Source organism: Apium graveolens, chromosome 3 (assembly GCF_009905375.1).
Source record: "Apium graveolens cultivar Ventura chromosome 3, ASM990537v1, whole genome shotgun sequence".
NCBI lineage: Eukaryota > Viridiplantae > Streptophyta > Magnoliopsida > Apiales > Apiaceae > Apium > Apium graveolens.
The window spans coordinates 25,994,877-26,013,926 of record NC_133649.1 but is presented as its reverse complement, the minus strand read 5'-3'; the positions used below and the strand labels follow the sequence as shown (position 1 = coordinate 26,013,926).

The 19,050-nt window shown below is 36.4% G+C and overlaps 3 protein-coding genes across 3 annotated transcripts; 2 read left to right on the top strand and 1 right to left on the bottom strand.

The window, feature by feature from the left end:
• The first annotated feature begins 1,418 nt into the window (after window positions 1–1,418).
• On the top strand, window positions 1,419–5,047 carry LOC141712009 (E3 ubiquitin-protein ligase RING1). Its single transcript, XM_074514767.1, has 2 exons — window positions 1,419–2,532; window positions 4,946–5,047. Exon 1 carries the CDS (start codon window positions 1,533–1,535, stop codon window positions 2,520–2,522), a length of 990 nt encoding a protein of 329 aa, XP_074370868.1. The 5' UTR covers window positions 1,419–1,532; the 3' UTR covers window positions 2,523–2,532; window positions 4,946–5,047.
• Window positions 5,048–5,417: 370 nt separating this feature from the next.
• Window positions 5,418–11,874, top strand: LOC141712008 (G-type lectin S-receptor-like serine/threonine-protein kinase At4g27290). The gene is made up of 9 exons (XM_074514766.1): window positions 5,418–5,764; window positions 6,522–6,783; window positions 8,732–9,934; window positions 10,063–10,194; window positions 10,271–10,449; window positions 10,548–10,758; window positions 10,845–11,082; window positions 11,190–11,340; window positions 11,415–11,874. Exons 3-9 carry the CDS (start codon window positions 8,848–8,850, stop codon window positions 11,685–11,687), a joined length of 2,271 nt encoding a protein of 756 aa, XP_074370867.1. The 5' UTR covers window positions 5,418–5,764; window positions 6,522–6,783; window positions 8,732–8,847; the 3' UTR covers window positions 11,688–11,874.
• Window positions 11,875–12,391: 517 nt separating this feature from the next.
• Window positions 12,392–17,726, bottom strand: LOC141712007 (dolichyl-diphosphooligosaccharide--protein glycosyltransferase subunit STT3B). The gene is made up of 6 exons (XM_074514765.1): window positions 16,654–17,726; window positions 15,586–16,122; window positions 14,227–14,681; window positions 13,429–13,551; window positions 12,988–13,047; window positions 12,392–12,843 (listed from the first exon to the last, which is right to left on the bottom strand). Exons 1-6 carry the CDS (start codon window positions 17,563–17,565, stop codon window positions 12,714–12,716), a joined length of 2,217 nt encoding a protein of 738 aa, XP_074370866.1. The 5' UTR covers window positions 17,566–17,726; the 3' UTR covers window positions 12,392–12,713.
• Window positions 17,727–19,050: the final 1,324 nt, after the last annotated feature.

Here is a 19,050-nt window from a genome sequence, read left to right as displayed (position 1 = left end):
TAAAGATCTGATTAGAAGTGGTGCAAGATGGATGATAGCTTCAGGGGATAAGATAGGAATTCAAAATCAGCCTTGGTTGGAGAATGCAGATAACCCCTACATCACCTCAGTATCTCAAGCGTTTGATTCGAATATGGTCTCCTCGCTTATGAAGATGAACCAAAGAGAGTGGGATGAAGAAATTATCAGGGATCTTTTCAATGAGAGAGATCAACAATGCATTTTGAATTTAAATATAAGAGCGAATCTGGTGGAGGACAGAATCTATTGGAATAAGGAAGTATCGGGAATTTATAGTGTGAAGAGTGCTTATAGGTTCTTGCAGAGTCAAAAAAATTTGTGGAATGATAGAGATAGTTCGATTTTCTGGAAAACAATGTGGAGAACCAAGGCTCTGGCTAAAGTGCTTAATTTATTATGGAGAGCAGCAGCAAATTGCCTTCCAGTTTTGGCGCTGCTTCAACAGAAAAAAGTTCCGGTAATAAACATCTGTCCTATGTGTCATGGGGAGGAGGAAACCATTTTACATGCTCTGGTGACATGCCCTAGAGCGGTACAGATATGGAATACGGTTCTTTCAACTTCAGACATCTATCAAGAAACCAGAGAGGATTTTTTTAGCTGGGTGCAAGGGATCTTTGAATCACCTTCCCACGACATGAGAGCAAAGGTGGCCACACTGTGTTGGGGCATTTGGAAGGCTCGTAATGAGAAAGTTTGGAACAACAAAATCAGTTCAGTAAATGGGGTTCTGAGTTCAGCGGTTAGTTATCTTACACAATGGAAGAGCACCCAAAGTCGTTTTTTCGAGGCTCTACCTCAAGCAGGTTGTGCAGAGGATGGGGCTATGTCTTGGGTTAAGCCGCAGGAGGATTCAGTTAAGATAAACGTTGACGCAGCTCTGTTTCGCGAACACGATTTGTTTGGTTCTGGTTTGGTAGCTCGAGACAGTAATGGAGGTTTGATTCAAGCTCGGACAATTCTGAAAGAAGGAAAGGTAACAGTAGAAATGGCTGAAGCCATGTCAATCAAGGAGGCATTGAGTTGGATTGAAGAGAGCCAGTGGAGTGAGGTAGTGTTGGAGTCAGACTGCCTAGTAGCTGTTCAAGCTATTAGAAGCAAGGTGAAAATGCGATCACCGTTTGGCCTTGTTATTGAGGAATGCAGGAATAAGTTATTGTCACTAAACAATGTTAGTTTGTTATTTGTGAGACGATCTGCTAATATGACGGCTCATTATGTGGCCAAAATGTCATATTCTTTCCCAGGTCGGGTTTTTGATAGGGAAAATGTCCCTATTGAAATTAAGAATGTATTGATGACTGATTTAATGATATAAAATTCTCTTTTCGTCAAAAAAAAAATAATGTCCCTTGCCATGTCATGTATTTCTCTGATCCCTAGAAAACGTAGAATCTCAGCACACAATTATATACGGGTACATACTCGCACTACCCACAACTCTCTCTCTCTCTCGATTTCAACACACACAAACCCACGACTCCCTCTTTCTCTCTCTAAAAATCAAAAAAATGTTTTCCGGCGGATCTTCTACCGGCGGCACCACAAACACATCACAACAATACTTCTGCTACGAATGCAACCGCAACGTCACTATTACATCACACTCCGCTTCTTCTGAACTAGTTTGCCCCAATTGTAACGGTGGCTTTCTCGAAGAAATCGAAAACCCTAACCCTAATTCATCTCATTCGGGTCTCAATTCCAACCCGAACCCGTTCTTCTCCTTCTCCTCCGACAATCTCGCTCCCTTTCCTTCTTTCACCGGAGGCTCTCCCTTCATGTTCTCGACTAATCTCGCCGGCGACGATCCCACCGAGCTGAGCAACATCTTCTCCGGCGGCGCCGATCGGGCCGATGAGTTCAATCCGTTTGCGTTTCTGCAGAACTATCTCAACACGCTTCGAGCTAGCGGTGCGAATATTCAGTTTGTTGTGGATGGGAACAATACTAGTACTAATTTGAGTGGAGCGAATCTCGGTGACTATTTTGTTGGACCTGGACTTGAACAGCTGATTCAGCAGTTAGCTGAGAATGATCCGAATCGATACGGAACGCCTCCTGCTGCCAAATCAGCTGTCGAGGCGCTTCCGATTGTAAAAATTAGTCAGGAGATGCTTGGTTGTGATTTTTCCGAGTGTGCGGTTTGTAAAGAGAGTTTTGGTTTAGATGAGGAAGCTAGGCAGATGCCTTGTAAGCATATCTATCATAGTGATTGTATTATGCCGTGGTTGGAGATGCATAATTCGTGTCCGGTTTGTAGGTTTGAGTTGCCTACTGATGATCCCGAGTATGAGAATAGGGCTAGGGATGGGAGTGGAGGAGTTGGGGGATCACAGGAGAGTGCGGAGACTCCGAGGACTATGGAGAGGAGGTTTAGGATACAGTTGCCGTGGCAGCAGGTTAGGATGTCGGGGGAAGGTAGTAATAGCAGAGACGGGAATGACAATGCTGGTGGATCCAACTCTGGTGGTCAAGCTAGGGAAGAAGATCTGGACTAGATGTGAATGGGTAAATTTAGTTATTGAACTTCACCTAATTTAATTAGACTTTTCTGGATGATAGCACATGGGAATGTTTGATTTTACTATATACAGTATTTAAGTTTCGTGAAGAAATATATATGTTCAATTTTTGTTGTAAGATTGTGATTTTTACTTTTTAATATTTCCTGAGTTCAAGATAATGAGACATTTCTGTTTCATACGATTGACTGAACTATGACTCATAGTAACTATTGAGAATTATAAACAATTTCCTTAAGTTGATCACCAGACAATAGGATTGTAATTTGTTGTTCTAAGATGTGGTAGTATTGTGGCCCTGGCACTTGAACCTCTATATGGACCTTAGTCTATATGGTCCAGACTACAAAAATATATTAGGTATATATAAACGAAAAGAAGGTACAAGTTTTCAAGTTTGCCTTGCTTTTTTCTTGTTTAATAGTAATATTTTGATAACTTACCTTCGCCACTAACACTAGGATATTCTAGCATGGAGAGGATGTGGCGACCGAGATCTTGCAATTATACCGTCCTACAACATATTTTGTCATCTTTTATGTTCATTAATTATGAAAGTCGCAGTGATCTTTTATATGCTAAGTTATTCTCCATTTATGTGTTGCACTTGCTACCATAGTGTCTGCAGTATAGTAATGCCCCATTTGTAAGAAATTAATTATCTAGAGCCCGTGAATAGTGTTACCACTATATTATGCTCTTGCATTTTGGAAATCTAGATTAAGCATAACCTGATTTTTTTAAATCTCAATATATTGACTTTGATTTGGATGTCTAAGCATGATACTTGTCTGAACTTATTTCTTGAAAACTAAATCATTTATTATTATCCTGATTATCATACTAGGATTTCTGAGTTCAATATCCAGAAATTAATTTTGGTTTTACATTTGCATAAATATGGTGTAGCTTTTAAGACACAAAGATCTCATGTTGGTACATTGGTAGAAGTTTTAGAAGGGACACGGTATTGTGTGTCCCATTCTATGAGGAGCAGCGATGCATACTACCACAATTTTAATTGTCAATCAGTAGGCAGCTATCTCGGTTTAGGTGATATTTTGTTGTTTTAAAGATGCATGTCCAATGAACTAAATTGTTGAATAATTTTTTTCGTCATATTATAGATGTCAGTTACCTTAACTTGGCATAATTCCTTAAGAGACCACACAGACGCGTGCACAGCGCGCAACACACACGTTAATCCTAGAGTCTTTTTCCCCTCCCATATACCTGGTTGCAATGTTAGTTTCTGTTGATATATTTTTCTTTTTCCCATTTTTGGATTTGTTTGTAGATTTTTTTCCGCATCCTTAGATCCTTAGAAGCTGTATGAGATATTTGCCTATCCCCTCTCTTTATTGTCAGTGATCTTGTGCCTCTGCTAGGCAGCCTCTCTTCTTCTCTTCCTATCCCCTCGTTTTCAACTTGTACATATATACGTGTGTGTGTGTGCGCGTCTTCCACTTTCTCTTTTTGGGTCCTATTCTCTTTTTTTTGGCCGGATAATGAATTCTATGGCCTTGTCTTCTGGGTGTAGCTAATATAATATGTAATAGTATTATGACTAGATAGTGTAATTGATGTTATTTGATCTATCATTTATTTTACTTTTATTGTAAATAACCAGTACGGAAAACTATAATTCACATGTAATTTTGAAAACAATTGTATTTGATATCTGTCCAAATTAAACGAGCACCTCCACTTGCAATATATACTAGGCTGCTAACTTAATATGTCAAATTAATTTGTATGTGAACACATAATTTTGCACTATTTTTATTTCGGTGTTGGGGAGCTTTGTCCTACATTATGCATGCATGCTCAGACTCTCACACATGGGGACATGGATTGCAGGGTGACAATGTGGTGATGAGTATAAAAAAATAGAAAGTGGTTTTGCTGACCTTTTTTCGTAAAATACTGATCTAATGCTGTTCATCTTTCTTGACTACAAGCTTAAAAGTAAAAATAGATAATTAAGTGAATAGTTAAAGAAGATATTGCATGGTTTTGTCTTCCATGTAGTTAACTTCTAAGGTCTTCATGGTGGTATTTTACTCAGAGTGTGTGTGGAGAGAAGAGGGAGGGGGATGTTTGGCCTTTTCCCCGCTTATTTGGGTTACCTCAGTGTCAATCTGGATATGCTGGATTCATTTCGACCTTATGCACTTAGGGTTGACTCTCTTAGAGTGATACTCAAGATGTACTTAATTTTCAATTTGTTTGGCTTCCTGTTACTTATTTTGGACAGGGTTAATTCTTTTATAGTGATGCTCAAGATGTACTTGATTTTTAATTATATGCAATTTTTTTAGATGGTCAAGTATCAGTCTGTTTCCATTATCTTTGTTAATTTTGTTAAGTGCTTAGGTGTTTGCTGTCTTCTTTGGCAGGGAAGCAAAAACTGAGTGTTCCAGGGATGTACCGGATTGAACATACAAAGATCTGTTGAATACATGAAGACTAGTTATACATGCACCAAACAATTTATATTCTGCCTGTTATTTGTTTGTAATCTCGGGGTGTTGAAGTCATTTGGCACTTAAAAGTTTTTTTTCTTCTTCTTTTTGGTGGTGGAGTTTTGCACTTGATGCAGCAGGGTTTGTTTTTGCAACGTTGCTAATGTTACATTACCTGCTAACGGAGGCATAGAATTGGCACCACAATTGTGAATTAGTTCATTATACCGTAAACCTTGAGCTCAATATGATAGTTTTACAGCTGCTCATGTTTCTATGGTCTTGGTCCGTTTAGACGTGGGATTAATTGACCAGCTATTATAATTTTTTTTGAAAAGGGTATATGTCCATCATCCAGTATCTCATCTTCTCTAGGGCTTTGAAGTCGAGTTTTATATATCTTACCATGCATGATGAAATTGCTAATATGTTGGCAACAACTGCAGCAGGTTATACATAAACAATCAATATTTCATATATGTTTGGTAACAGATGTATGTTTTGGTTCATCTATATAGAGCTGCACGATGCTGATTCTAAACATTGGTAAAGGAGCTTGTGAATTATATCAGCAGGTTACATGGGCGAAATTTTGTTTTTTAAACTCTGTCTAGCAAATTTCATCTGTTGAGGTATCCAGCAACGCTTATATGGTGTTGGCCCAATTTTTGCATCTCAATTTGACTGCGTAAAGCTGTAAACCTGTTTCCCTTGTCAAAAACTGCCATCAGAGTAGAGCCAAATCCAGCAACGGTAAGTTATGAGCGAATGCCAAAAATAGTACAAGTATGCCTATAATTTTGTGTATACTTTAACTCTCTAGTTTGTCTTTTGCAATACATGTTTTAACAACAGATTCATAACGTACCAATTTGGTAGAAGTTTATAAGCTAATACACTAATTTACTACACCCGTTTTTTATTTCCGGAAACATGGTAATGTGCAGATTGAGCTATGTAGGGAAGTCTGCATAGGTCATCAGGGATTTAAGCATATATTTTTAATAGGAGTCGATGATTAATGCCTTTTATGCATATTACATTTCTAATCGCAACATACATATCTACGTTGTCGAGCACACTATGGCCTAATTCTTGTACAATTTTATAAATTTGCAAAACTACAAATTTTAAACAAAACAAATTTGGGCAAATAATAAAAAAAACTTAAATTTAATGGCTTGGTTTTTTGAAGTGTCTCCTAATCCTAACCTTTAAATTTTGAAACACAGATAAAAAGATGTTTCAAGTTTGGACAAAAAGAAAAAAAGCACAGAGCATTCAGGCTGCTTGGTTAGATTGAGTTAACGGGGGCTCGTAAAGAAAAGTAGCGATGTTAACATTGGAGTTGAAAATTGGTAGAATTGTAAAAATTAGTAAATTTGCTATCACTGGCTAAAAACTTGCACTTGATTCTAAAAGTGGTTCCTGCTATTGTTTTGTTGCTTCTAAAAGACCCTGAAATAGATACCTTATATACAGTCTCTATCTGATAACATGTCAAATGTAGGTTCTGGATACAAAGAGGTACTACGTGCACACCCAAAAGGTTCAGCTGCGGCAAAAACAAATCCAACGGATACAGTTAGCCGATGAATTCTAACTTAATCATTCCATCGCTGAACCTACGTTTAAAATTCTAGAGCAGATTGAACTAAAGCTGGATGAAGGTGCTGCTGAGCTGAGAGTAGTTCTGCTGTTGCCTTCAAAGTGTCTAGATAGTTAGGTTTGCCAACTGAGCGAACGGGTAGCAGACTCAAAATTACGTCCAGGTACGAATTTGATTACTTGATTTTATTCATTATTTTATGAAAATTTGAGAGGATTGTTTACAACCCAAATCTGTTCTTGCTTAGTTCTCTTGATACTCCAAAATCTCTAGCTTGTAAAATAGACCCCCAAGTATATTCACTCAAACAAATTTGAAATGATTATACATGCTATATAAAACATTAAGTCTTAAGCATATTGCAAATATATATTAACTTATATTTTTTTTTTATCCCCGCATCTAAACATTTCTGGCTCCGCCCGCCAGTAATGTCAGTGAAATGCAACAAGCCAACAACTAAACATAGTAAAAAAATTATCACAGGAATACAGATACTAATTGATCCATAACGGTTCATTTTGTTAATAGAATTCAAATAGCCACTCCTTGTGCACGTTAATGAGAAATTATACATTCATTTTTTCTGCTATGAAACTCGAAGCTTGCTATACCTTAAGGCATTTCGCATGTTTGGCATTTTGTGTCAACCCTCCACAAGTAGATGCTTGATAGTTCCAAATAAGGACATTTTCACAAGAAATAAATCATTTTCCCGGACCCTTGTTATGGAAGCCACAATATTCTGCTGGAAATATTGCCTCTTTTCACTAGTATTTTAAGCTTAAGCAAGAAATTCATGCTATACAGTGAAGCAAGAAGAAATCCTGGTTTTAGAGACCTGTGCATTATAATACCCACAGGGCTCAATGGCTCTACTTGTTGGACCATGATTAAGGAATGTGCTGACTAAAAGCAATTACAAACGTACCTTTGAAAATAATCTAAGCCTACAAAAACTTCCAAATTTGTCATTTTATTATTAAAATATAAACCGGGCTAGAATATCGCAACAAAACTAGTCGAGTTTAACATAAACTGCACGAAACTAATAATCATTTTTGGGTAAACTAGAAGTGCAGAACCAAGAAAATATAAACTTTTTAACAAAAAGCGATAACCGATTGGCCATTACTATTAATGAGAAGTACGTGAAGACTTGTTATATAAAAATTCCTGATGGGTAAGCAAGAATAATTGTTTCGTGTTATCCATTGAAGCACACATAGTAATTTAACCCCTAATTGTTTTGTTTGTAGAAGATAAGAATACAAATTTAAATATTTTATTTCGAAGAATTTCTTTGAAGTTTGTAGTTGATAAAGAATACTAGGATGCTTTCACATATGACTACGATTTGTTATTCTAGTAGCGTACAATATGAGTGTTCTCATGGAAAGTTCATAATTCAATTGCTTGGCAGAAAGGAATTACTTTAGAAATACCCAGAAAGACAATTTAGATTTGGACCTGTTCAATCCATCATTATTAATCACGATTATGATGTTTCAAGAATATTCTCTGATGTTCCAAGTGTTCCCTCCATTTGGAAAACTGTAGATACATTTTTTAGACATTTGTTTGGCACTAGGCACACTTTCAAGACACTGTTTTTGCTGATGACTTGAAATTTCCAAGTAGCTGCTTAAGATGAAAGTTAATTCAATTAGCATAACTTTAATATTTTTAAGAGATAGAAGATGCACTCTATGTGATGATCTTTGTAGATGCCGTTTAGAAGTTCATAATTTTAATAAAATGTTTTTGAGTTTGGACAAATGATGCTGTGTTCTGAAAAAACAAAACCTTCTCTATAACCTGCTGATTCGTTGAACTGAAAACGACCCTTTGATTGTCTTGTAGATGTCATAACTCTTATCCCATTAGAAATCTGTTGTAAATTTTATGTTGTCTTATTACAATGCATTATATTATTTTGAGCATTGCTGTCAAAACAATAATATTAAACAACCCATGTTACATCAAAGAGTCCCCTTTATATGGAAAAGTTACATGCATAATTTATGAGTAGAGGGATATGGTGATGATATCAACTTCCTTGTTCATAACCATCCTTGTTAATTTTTCTGTACTTGCACTCTCTACTACAGTATCCACCATAACTGTAAATGAGTCTATCAAGGATGGAGACATTATTATTTCTTCTGATGGAACTTTTGAGCTGGGATTCTTTAGCCCGGGGAATTCCAAAAACCGATATTTGGGAATGTGGTATCGTATCTCTTCATCAACTGTGATATGGGTTGCTAATAGAGAGATACCTATCAATAGTACCTCGGGTGTATTAAAGCTCACTACTTCGGGGACTCTCAATATTTTCAGAAACACAAGTGACCTCACTCCAATATGGTCTTCCAATGCATCGTTTTCTGTTCAAAATCCAGTAGCAGAGCTTCGCGAAAATGGGAATTTTGTGATTAGAGAGGAAAATGACGATAACCCCGTTAGTTTCTTCTGGCAGAGTTTTGATCATCCAACTGATACACTATTTTCCGGAATGAAACTAGGAAAGAATTTTGTGACAGGTCAAGAATGGTATCTGTCTTGTTGGAAGAATAGTGATGATCCAGCTCAAGGAGAATATACATATAGGTTGGATCCTACTGGATACCCGCACAATGTTATTATGAAAGGTCAAAATTTGACGTTTCAAACCGGAGCTTGGAATGGTGTTCGATTTAGTGGCAGGCCAAAGTCTAGTGGTAACACAATGTACACCCACAAAGTGGTTATTAATAAGGAGGAGGTGTACTACATGTTTGAGCAGATCAATAGCTCAGTATCAAGGTTGATGATAAATCAAAGTGGCAAAGGGCAGCGTTGGACATGGCTTCAGCAAGCACAAAAATGGAGCATTTTGTATGAGGTACCATCAGATAATTGTGATAATTATAATATTTGTGGGGCCTATGGTGACTGCAATATTAATAATGGACCGGTGTGCGGATGTTTAGAGAAGTTTGTTCCAATAGATGTAGATGCTTGGACCAAGGGAGATTGGGGTAGTGGGTGTACAAGGAAGAAACCGCTTGATTGCCAAAAAGGCGACGGATTTCGCAAGTATTCTCATATTAAGGAACCGGATACACTTTCCACCTGGATTGATGAGAGAATAAATCTTAAGGAATGTAAAAAATCATGCTTGAGAAACTGCTCTTGTATGGCTTATGCTAGTTTGAATATTTCAAAAGGTGAAACTGGATGTTTACAGTGGTTTGGGGACCTGAAGGACATTAGAGAAGTATCTGAAGGAGGTGCAGATTTATTCATAAGGGTGGCCTTCTCAGATTCAGGTAATTATTTATTGAATGAATTAAGAGAGTTTTTAAAATATATCTTTAGAAATTTTTCTACTTCTGTTGTCAGTTACAAAATAATTTCTCCATGCTTCTTATGATTACTTTGTTTGATTTTCGTATAGACAGGGAAAAGAATAAAGCTACATTCATAATTAGCTTATCAGTTGTGGGTGGAGTTTGTTTACTAGGTTTACCCTTGGCATTTTGTATATGGAAAATAATAAAGAAGAAATCAAAGCTCAAGAGATCAAAAGGTAAATTAATTCCATATATCCGTGACAAGTTCTTCAAATATTTATTCATCGTCTAACATATAAAGTCTGTAAGTAGGAATTCTTCAAGGCAGTCCAAAAGGAATTCTTAGAGGTAGTTCAAAAGAACACAGCAATATGAGCCAGAAAGAAGATCCAGATTTGCCATACTTTAGCTTAACCACTTTACTTCATGCAACTAATAATTTTGCTAACAGTAATAAGATTGGACAAGGTGGATTCGGACCAGTTTTTAAGGTAATCATATAGTTATATTCTATACCAAGTATCAATTCAACATGAATTCTTTAAGTTCAAGTGAATACCTATTTAGACATCATGTATTGTAATCCTAGGGAATATTGGAAGACGGACAACAAGTAGCTGTCAAGTGCCTCTCAGAAACTTCTACACAAGGAACTAATGAGTTCATGAACGAAGTTAAATTTATTGCTAAACTTCAACATCGAAATCTTGTTAGGCTTCTTGGATACTGCACCGATGAGGAAAACAAGATGTTGATTTACGAATACATGCCTAACAAAAGCTTGGATTGGCATATATTCAGTATGGCTATACAAAAATTTAACTTATCCATATGCATCATCTGCAAAACATATGTAAAATCCTTTAACAAATCATCCTATGGACAGATGAATTTCGCAACAAGTTACTGGACTGGCCTAAACGTTTCCACATTATTGATGGAATTGCCCGGGGTCTTCTTTATCTTCATCAAGATTCACGGCTTAGAATTGTCCACAGAGATCTCAAAGCAAGCAATATTTTGCTAGATGTTAAGATGGATGCAAAAATCTCTGACTTTGGCACTGCAAGAAGTTTCAGGGAAAATGAGACCACAGCAAGCACAAACCAACTCGCTGGGACATTGTAAGAAAAATTGCATACAGTTTTACAAGCGCAATCACACACATACACACTCACACACACCTAGTCTGGTTCAAAGTTTGTAAAGCATGGGCAATACTGTGCTGCAGCGGCTACATGCCCCCTGAGTATGCGTTGGATGGAATCCTTTCTGTAAAATCAGATGTATTTAGCTTCGGAGTTCTAGCACTAGAAACTGTGTGTGGAAAAAGAAACAGAGAATTCATTCATAGTGACCACCTCCAACATCTATCCGGACATGTAAGCAACTCGCAACTAATAATCATTGGTACATCCTACATACATAATCATAACAATCAATACATATTGTTTAGGCATGGAGACTACATAGAGAAGGCAGGACACTGGAACTGGTGCATCAGAACATAAGTCAAGAGTCAGACTATGCGCTTGAAATGATACGCACAATCCATATCGCGCTCTTATGTGTGCAACAGTCTCGAGAAGAAAGGCCGGACATGGCGACTGTGGTTCTAATGCTTGGTAGCAACGGAGAGTTGCCTATGCCTTCGCAACCTGGTTTCTTTACTGAAGGAAATATTGTTGGAAGCGATGCTGATGACAATACTCTATTAGAAGGTCGATGACTACAAAATCACAGGTTCACAAGGCAGCTGCTGATGCGGATCAGGAAATTTTACAAGAAAATCTGCAGGCATAAACTTATATTTTTTCCTGGCAAATTTTTAACATGTAAAATACTACTGTACTTCTTTTTCAACAAGATATCATTACAAGCCAAATAGTTTTTTTTGGGCATCTATTTCTCTGTAGTTTAAAAGTTCATTTCATTTATTTTGGGTAATTAGTTAACATCTTTCAATTTGGAAAGGTCCTAATTACCACACTAATTAATGGTACAAATTTTGATTTGGGTCTAGTCGTTGTGGTAAGACTGTACTAAAGACGATCTTATTCCAAAATCAATCATCCAACCAAACACCTAAACAAAATTGCGGTTTCTGATAGTATGTAACAAGCACATGTTGTATAAATCTTCCCATTTACCAAGCCGATCTGATACAACTTACAGCTAAGTTGAGTTGTGTAGAAAATTCTACATCCGAACCACGGATTTATCAACTGTCTACTGTCCAAGAATGATATGTATATGTCCCACTTGATGTGTAATACATGCAACATAACAAAAAAAAAATGAAGCATAATCATAACAGGAGTTGACAATCAAGGGGCCTAGTATAGTATTTGCACCAATGGCCACTCACAGAGGCAGTCAGGCAGGCAATCAATGGTATCAGGATCATCGAGACATAGGATAGGACTAGAATGGTATATTACAGGATTAAAAATTAAAACTTTTAGCTCTAAAACAGTTTACGTAAATTCAGAATTCTTAATATTGTAAAGTATATTGTTAAAACAGACGAAAAAACCAATGCAACTACTTTGCTGTAACATTCGGGCAAGGACGACTAACAAAGCAAAGGGGCACTATCATCATTTCTGAGAGAAGATATGAAGAGTACCCCGCAGATGCTACACTGAAACTTAGCAAAATGCAGTTCTCTCTATATTTCTAAAAAAAACTCAACTACTCATAATTTACCTAACATCCCTTTCCTATTCCGCACATATAGAGGGCAATCTATTCATTACCACCGGTTGTTTGGTGGTTTAACTTTGTAAATTCTGACGATCCAGTTAGATGTCGTGAACGCCTCTTCTAAGTGCTCAAGTTTTACATCTTTATTTCCAATTTCAACTCCTCTGGCTCTGTCATACCTGCAATGATAAAAAACATAGCAATTCTGTAAGTTGGACAAAATTGCTAACTGCCAACGATAAGACGAGAAAGAGAAATTAATGTGAAGTGTGCCACTTTTAAATTAGATTCTTGATAAATTTGAGTCAGATGCATAAACTTACCCAGGAGGTTTGCCATATTCTGTTGTCAGCTCTCCAAACCGGTAGTAGCATAATTTGTACCTAATCAACATTTTTGACACCACAATGAGAGTTCTATTCAAATCATAGAATGTGAGAAATACGAGGTATTTTAAAGAGATGCATAATCGAGAGACAAACAGAAGGATACAAAATTTTACCCAGGTACTTGACCACTGTCTAATATACTAAGTTTCTTATGTAAAAGATTATGACCACAGATGATAATATATACGAGAGCAACATTATAAGCATTAGAATAAAAACGAAAAAACAAACAGTGCACATTGGTTGTAACAACTCGAGAAATAGAGAATGTATTGTAAGAAGAAAACCTTGTATGGTGGCACATAAATATTAGATGACAGATAACTTCTTAATAAACACAATAAAATTGCAAAATTTATAAGCAATGAAACTTACATCAGACAGTTCAACATCTTTGGAGCTGCACCCTTGTCAACTCGATACTCGCCGTTAACAAGATAATCAGGTTCCTTGATGATAGGGAAGACACCTCCTCCAATTCTCACCATCCACAAAAATCTAGCACAATTACATTAATTTAAAGTTAGTCAGGGTCTATGTATCGTTGGGGCTAGACAAGGCACATTATTTTCTGCAGGGTGGAGTATAAAATATTTAAAGGAAATAATATTTGACTTTAAACAAGATCCGCAAGCAATACGACTACAAGAATCCCACCTTGAACCAAGCAAGAAAACAGTCATAAATAACCAGTTCTGCAGTCGATTAGAGCAGCATCAGAAGAATTTTGTAGAATAAATGGTTTTACTTTCAATATTTTAACTTCAATAGTTCAATTAACTAAATTCAATTCTTGATATACAAATCTTCTAATTTATCTTTTTCCAAGATCTGTAATTCACCCAAGTGAGATAAAAATATTCACAAATATGCAACTGACTAAAAAAGAAAGCCCATCCACAACCATTTATGAAGAAACAAAATAGAATTTATTTAAGGGAGAGAGACTGGACATGTATATTATTGAATATGTAGTCTACAGTACACATGAAAACTATGTGGATGAAGAGTTTGTATCATAGAAGTAAGGTGGAGGATCAGGGGACAACCTAGTGGTTAAGGCCTAAAAGCGCATCCTCAGTGTTATATTTCGTATGAACTCAAAGTTTAATACCCATCCCCTTTCCCAACGTATTTAAAAAAATAAAAATAAATGAACAGTAGATTACTAACTTGTTGATATCATCAGAAGAGTAACCAGTAACACCTCCAAAAACAACCAACACATAATCAACATCCAGTGATCTCATGATCTCATATGCTTCATCCTCATACGAAGACATTGCACGCCCAACTGTAGCTATGTGGGTGTTATTCCAGGTGTTATTATCCACAATCACAGTTCTGTTTGCCATGGCAGTGATCTGATATCCATAATCCCACCACGACATCACCTTGGCATCCTGAGGAGTATTCTGCCGCAACCAGAAATATGCTTCACGATAATCATCAAAAATGACCCTTTGGCCATGGTGACCCCTTGCAGCCAAGACAATGGATGGAGATGAATATGCCTCTGATGTGACCCAAGTACAGTGCGTAGCATATCTACTAAGCAAGTAAAAGGCTCCCACAAGCAATGCTATAGCCCCATTTTTTTGGAAAGGTAGAGATTGATCGCCCAAACCCTGTTCATTCAACAAATGTAAATAAATATTCCTGTCTCAAAGAAACAGGTAGAAGGCAGATCACCTGACAGAGTTTCAAAAACTAGATACAAAAAACAGAGGTGATTCGAAACATACCAAACCAGGCATATCACCTAACAATTACTAATAATGAACTGCAAACTGGAAAGTTCAAACGAGCAGACAGCTGAAATGTCATATATGCCAAAGATTGTTTTTTTATTATCAAGTTAGACGCTTAGTAGATTTTCTTTTATACGTAGGTTTTACTAATTTGATGTAGTTTACATATTTCTTTATCCAGAAAATAATAATCCATACAGGCACAGAGTCTGCCTATCTTGTGCATGATATTTTGCAACATTTGGATACATCACTTCACATAAATAATAATCATGCACGCGGAGAAAGAAGATTTAGAGTAATTTTTCAATATTTTGTAGTTTTATTACATTAAAAATGTATATTTTATACATAGAATTTTCCACATAGAATACAAGCAAAAAAGTAATTCTTCTTATAAGTCATAAAATACTTCAAGCGACAACTTTTCTTAAGGTAAGACAAAGGGTCCCAATATAATATTCTTAGAAGTTATAAGTGGCAGTCGAGCATAAAATATATATCACTCAAACAGTCTAGTGCTATGAAGCTTCTTCTAAGTTTCAACCTCACTCGTCTGCAGATGTGTGCAATAGGGCCAACTGCAATCATGTTCACTTTACAATAAAATATGAAGACATCATATAAGTTTGCAATCTTCATATTAGGCTAATTGCAAGTGGCAATAGAAACTATAGCAACAGTAGTGTGGTGACTTGTAATGCATGGAAAGCCATAACCAATATGCAACTTAGGTAAATAAACAAATGAACAAGACCTTATAATAGGCTAACACCCCTACCTTAGAAGAAGCCTTTGTGCCAGTTGAACCTTTTCCAGAAGCAGAGAGGGTAACCTTGTTCTTTGCCCTTAACAGCTGAGTTAAATTTTTAATTGTGGCTGAGACTGCAATAGCACTAATAAGGCATACTGCAGGTGTAGCAACTAGAATCAACCGAACCATGACTCCAGCAAAATACATGCTTGTGAGACCATACATCACAATAAATATGGTGGCATCTGACAATCGCTTGAAGCAGAAATAGAGACCCGCAGGGAAAAGGAAAAGCAAGATGTGAAAGTCAAACATGAAAGATGACCATGCCGTTGGTTGATGCTCAGATACAGATGCAATTATGGGGATGTGATCTTTAGCATAAGTTGGATCCAGCAGGGAGTAAAATCGACCTGTCCAGGGGGAAATGTACCCAGATGCAGTGCCAACTCCCAAAGCCACAGCACCGACACCAACTGCGCATGTTACAGTTATCCTCAAAAAGGCTTGAAACAGCTTTATATCATTGAGTTGATGCTTAACCCAATCTAAGAAGTAAAAGACCTGAATGAACAGCACGAGTCAGTATGATATACACAAAAAGTTGATACACCAGAAAATTCAAACTAAATGTAAATACATTGGAGAACACGAGAGACCACAACATGAATAACAATTTACTATCAACAACACCAGAAGAACAAAATCCGGTGCAAGAACAACAAGATGTATTCACATAACCCCATGTGAGTTCAGTTAAAAAGACCTAGAGGTGAACAGTCCATCAGATACAAGTAAATTAATTAACTTAACAAATTTAAACAATCAAACTGAAACATTACTTTAACAAAATATGTTAGACCCTTCTAACAAAATAATAAAAGCCTAATCTAACCCCTCGACAAAATCCATAAAAAAGGATATTTAAATCTTTGAACAATAAATTCTAAATACGATTGTTCTTGTACAAATGATTCTATTTATATGGCATCTACATATTACTACAAATAAGTACGTTGAAAATAGTGATTAGCTGCATGTATTGTCATTAATACAACAATCATCTGAAGGATTTATAAATTGAGTTGTCAATACCTGCATCAAGAAGAACACTCCCATTGCAGCCATATGTTCCCCTGACTGCACGTGCTGAAATCCAACAAACCGAATCTGCATTGCAAGCAGCATCCCCAAGATATACATACTATTATACGCAACATACAATCTCATCGAATACCTCCCAGTAATCAACAAAACCAACACATACAGAGGAATCAAATTAATAATAAACACATATCCTCCCCAAGCCGAAACCATATAAAAGTACCCAAACGCCGAAGCCAAACCCCAAGCCAACGACCCCAATTTCACCGCCTTAACAAACAAATAAAACGTAGTCAACAAAGCAAATATCGCCACCGCCTCATTATCATAAGACCCCGCCACCGACCTCGAAATGTACCCCGGGCAGATCGCAATCAAAGCAGCAGCAACCAACCCAGCTCCCGAATCCCATAACTCCTTCCCAAAAAAATACGCAACCAAAGTAGTATTCGACGCGAAAAAGGGGGCAGTCAGCACACAAACCTCCCGAATATGAACCGCGAAACTCAAAAACCGCAAAACCCAATAAATCAAAGCAGCAGTAACCATAAGACCAGGATAAAGAGTCCCACCAATGATCCTACCAAGTGGGTACCAACTCTCGGAATCAAACCAATTCCAAAAGTCATAAAAGCCCTTTTCAGTCAAATAAAGAGTAGTTCTATAATTGAAATAGGGGTCAAATTCATGGATCATAGATTCATAACGAAGCACACTAAACAATCTTGTAATAAAAGCTAAAATGTAGACAAGACAGAGGATTGATACCCGGATCAACAGCTCTTTCTGCTTGGTTTTGAGCTTGAGAGTTTTGAGTGACAAGATTGAAGAGAGGAGTGCGGTTGGTTGTGGGGTTAGATCTGGCTTTACGACGCCGTTTGGAGTGTCTGATTTGGAGACCATTTTTGAAAAAGATTCAGAAAGTTTGGATCTTGATGAGTTTAGTGAAGAGGGGTGTGGTTAGATTTTGGGGTTTTCATGCGGGGTTCTTGATTTTGGGACGAAATGACAAGGGAGAAGACCTAAAAGCTGTGTGTGCTGTTTCAGTCTTCAGTAAATTTCGATCTATACATTTCTGCTATTTATTTTTTTATATTTCGAAGTAGTAGAGATAATAATATCTTTTTAATTTAAAATTTTAATAAATTTTAAAAATTCTAAATTTATATTTTCACAGTAATTTTCGGATTTGTATCTTTATGCTTTTAGAGCTCATGTGAATTTATAAATAGTGATTATCTTAAATAAAATTTTACCTTTTTCGAATAATTTGATTATTTCAATTTGATCTAGTACACGATTTTGTTTAAAAAGAAAAATGTCTCACTTACGAAAATTATGGAAGTTTTAGTGAATTTAATGGTGAGATTGTAATATTTTAATTAAGTTGGAAAATTGCATACATGCTTCTCGTGTATTTGTATCATGAATAATTTGATTTATGTTTAACGAGTCCAATTAAAAAAAAATCAGAAGCTCGATTTCATACTTTATTGTTTATGTTTTGACTTTGAATTAATAATTTTGATATATAGGATGAGAGTTTACTCCCTCCAAGTGCTAGGTGGGTAAATCAAGCCATCACCGCCCATTATGATTCTGTATAATTACCACTTGCTTACCATTTCCTTACCATTTAGGGATCGTTTGCTTCGACAAATTTTATAATCAGTCAATTCAATATCATACTTGACGTTTGATTTTAAAAAAAATTGATACTTATTTCTCAAACTGTCAAGGTATGAATTTTTCGTATTAAAGGGAAGGTGGATACGAGTGAGGGGCAGAGAATCAACTTTAATTTTTGTTAGATATTGAATGCAACATAGAGAGGGTGAATGTGTTTCTTGGATTTTTTACCTTTTAAACTTGTTTGGATTATAGGCGAACAAAGTAGTTAAGATATTGTAGAGATAATGTGTTAACATAAATAATCAACAAACACAGTATTTTCAAAACTCACTTAATTTGTATTAATTAAGTTGGTCTTGCTACAAATTATGTGTTCTTAAGAAAATAAGAACTCAGCTTCTATCTTGAGAGGATACAAAAAAATTTAGATCTATTTTTTTTCTTATGAACTAAGGACCCGTGCATGCTTTATAGACTAGCAACACGGGTTTACAAGGCTTGCACTAAAATGTACTAAACTACTTTCTAAAGCAATCTCTTTCTATTTCCATTTCTAGATTAGCAAATCTGTGCAGAATCTTGCAGGTCTGTGACCACCCTTTCCCAGTTAATCATGGCCTTGATCTTGTATTCTTCCAGCTACTTTGTAGACTTTTCAATCTAGTGAATAGATTGTCTGTTGACTGATAATCTTGAATCTTGAACTTGTCTCCATTCTGTATTTGAGAAGTATGTCGAGATCTCCAGTTTGATCTA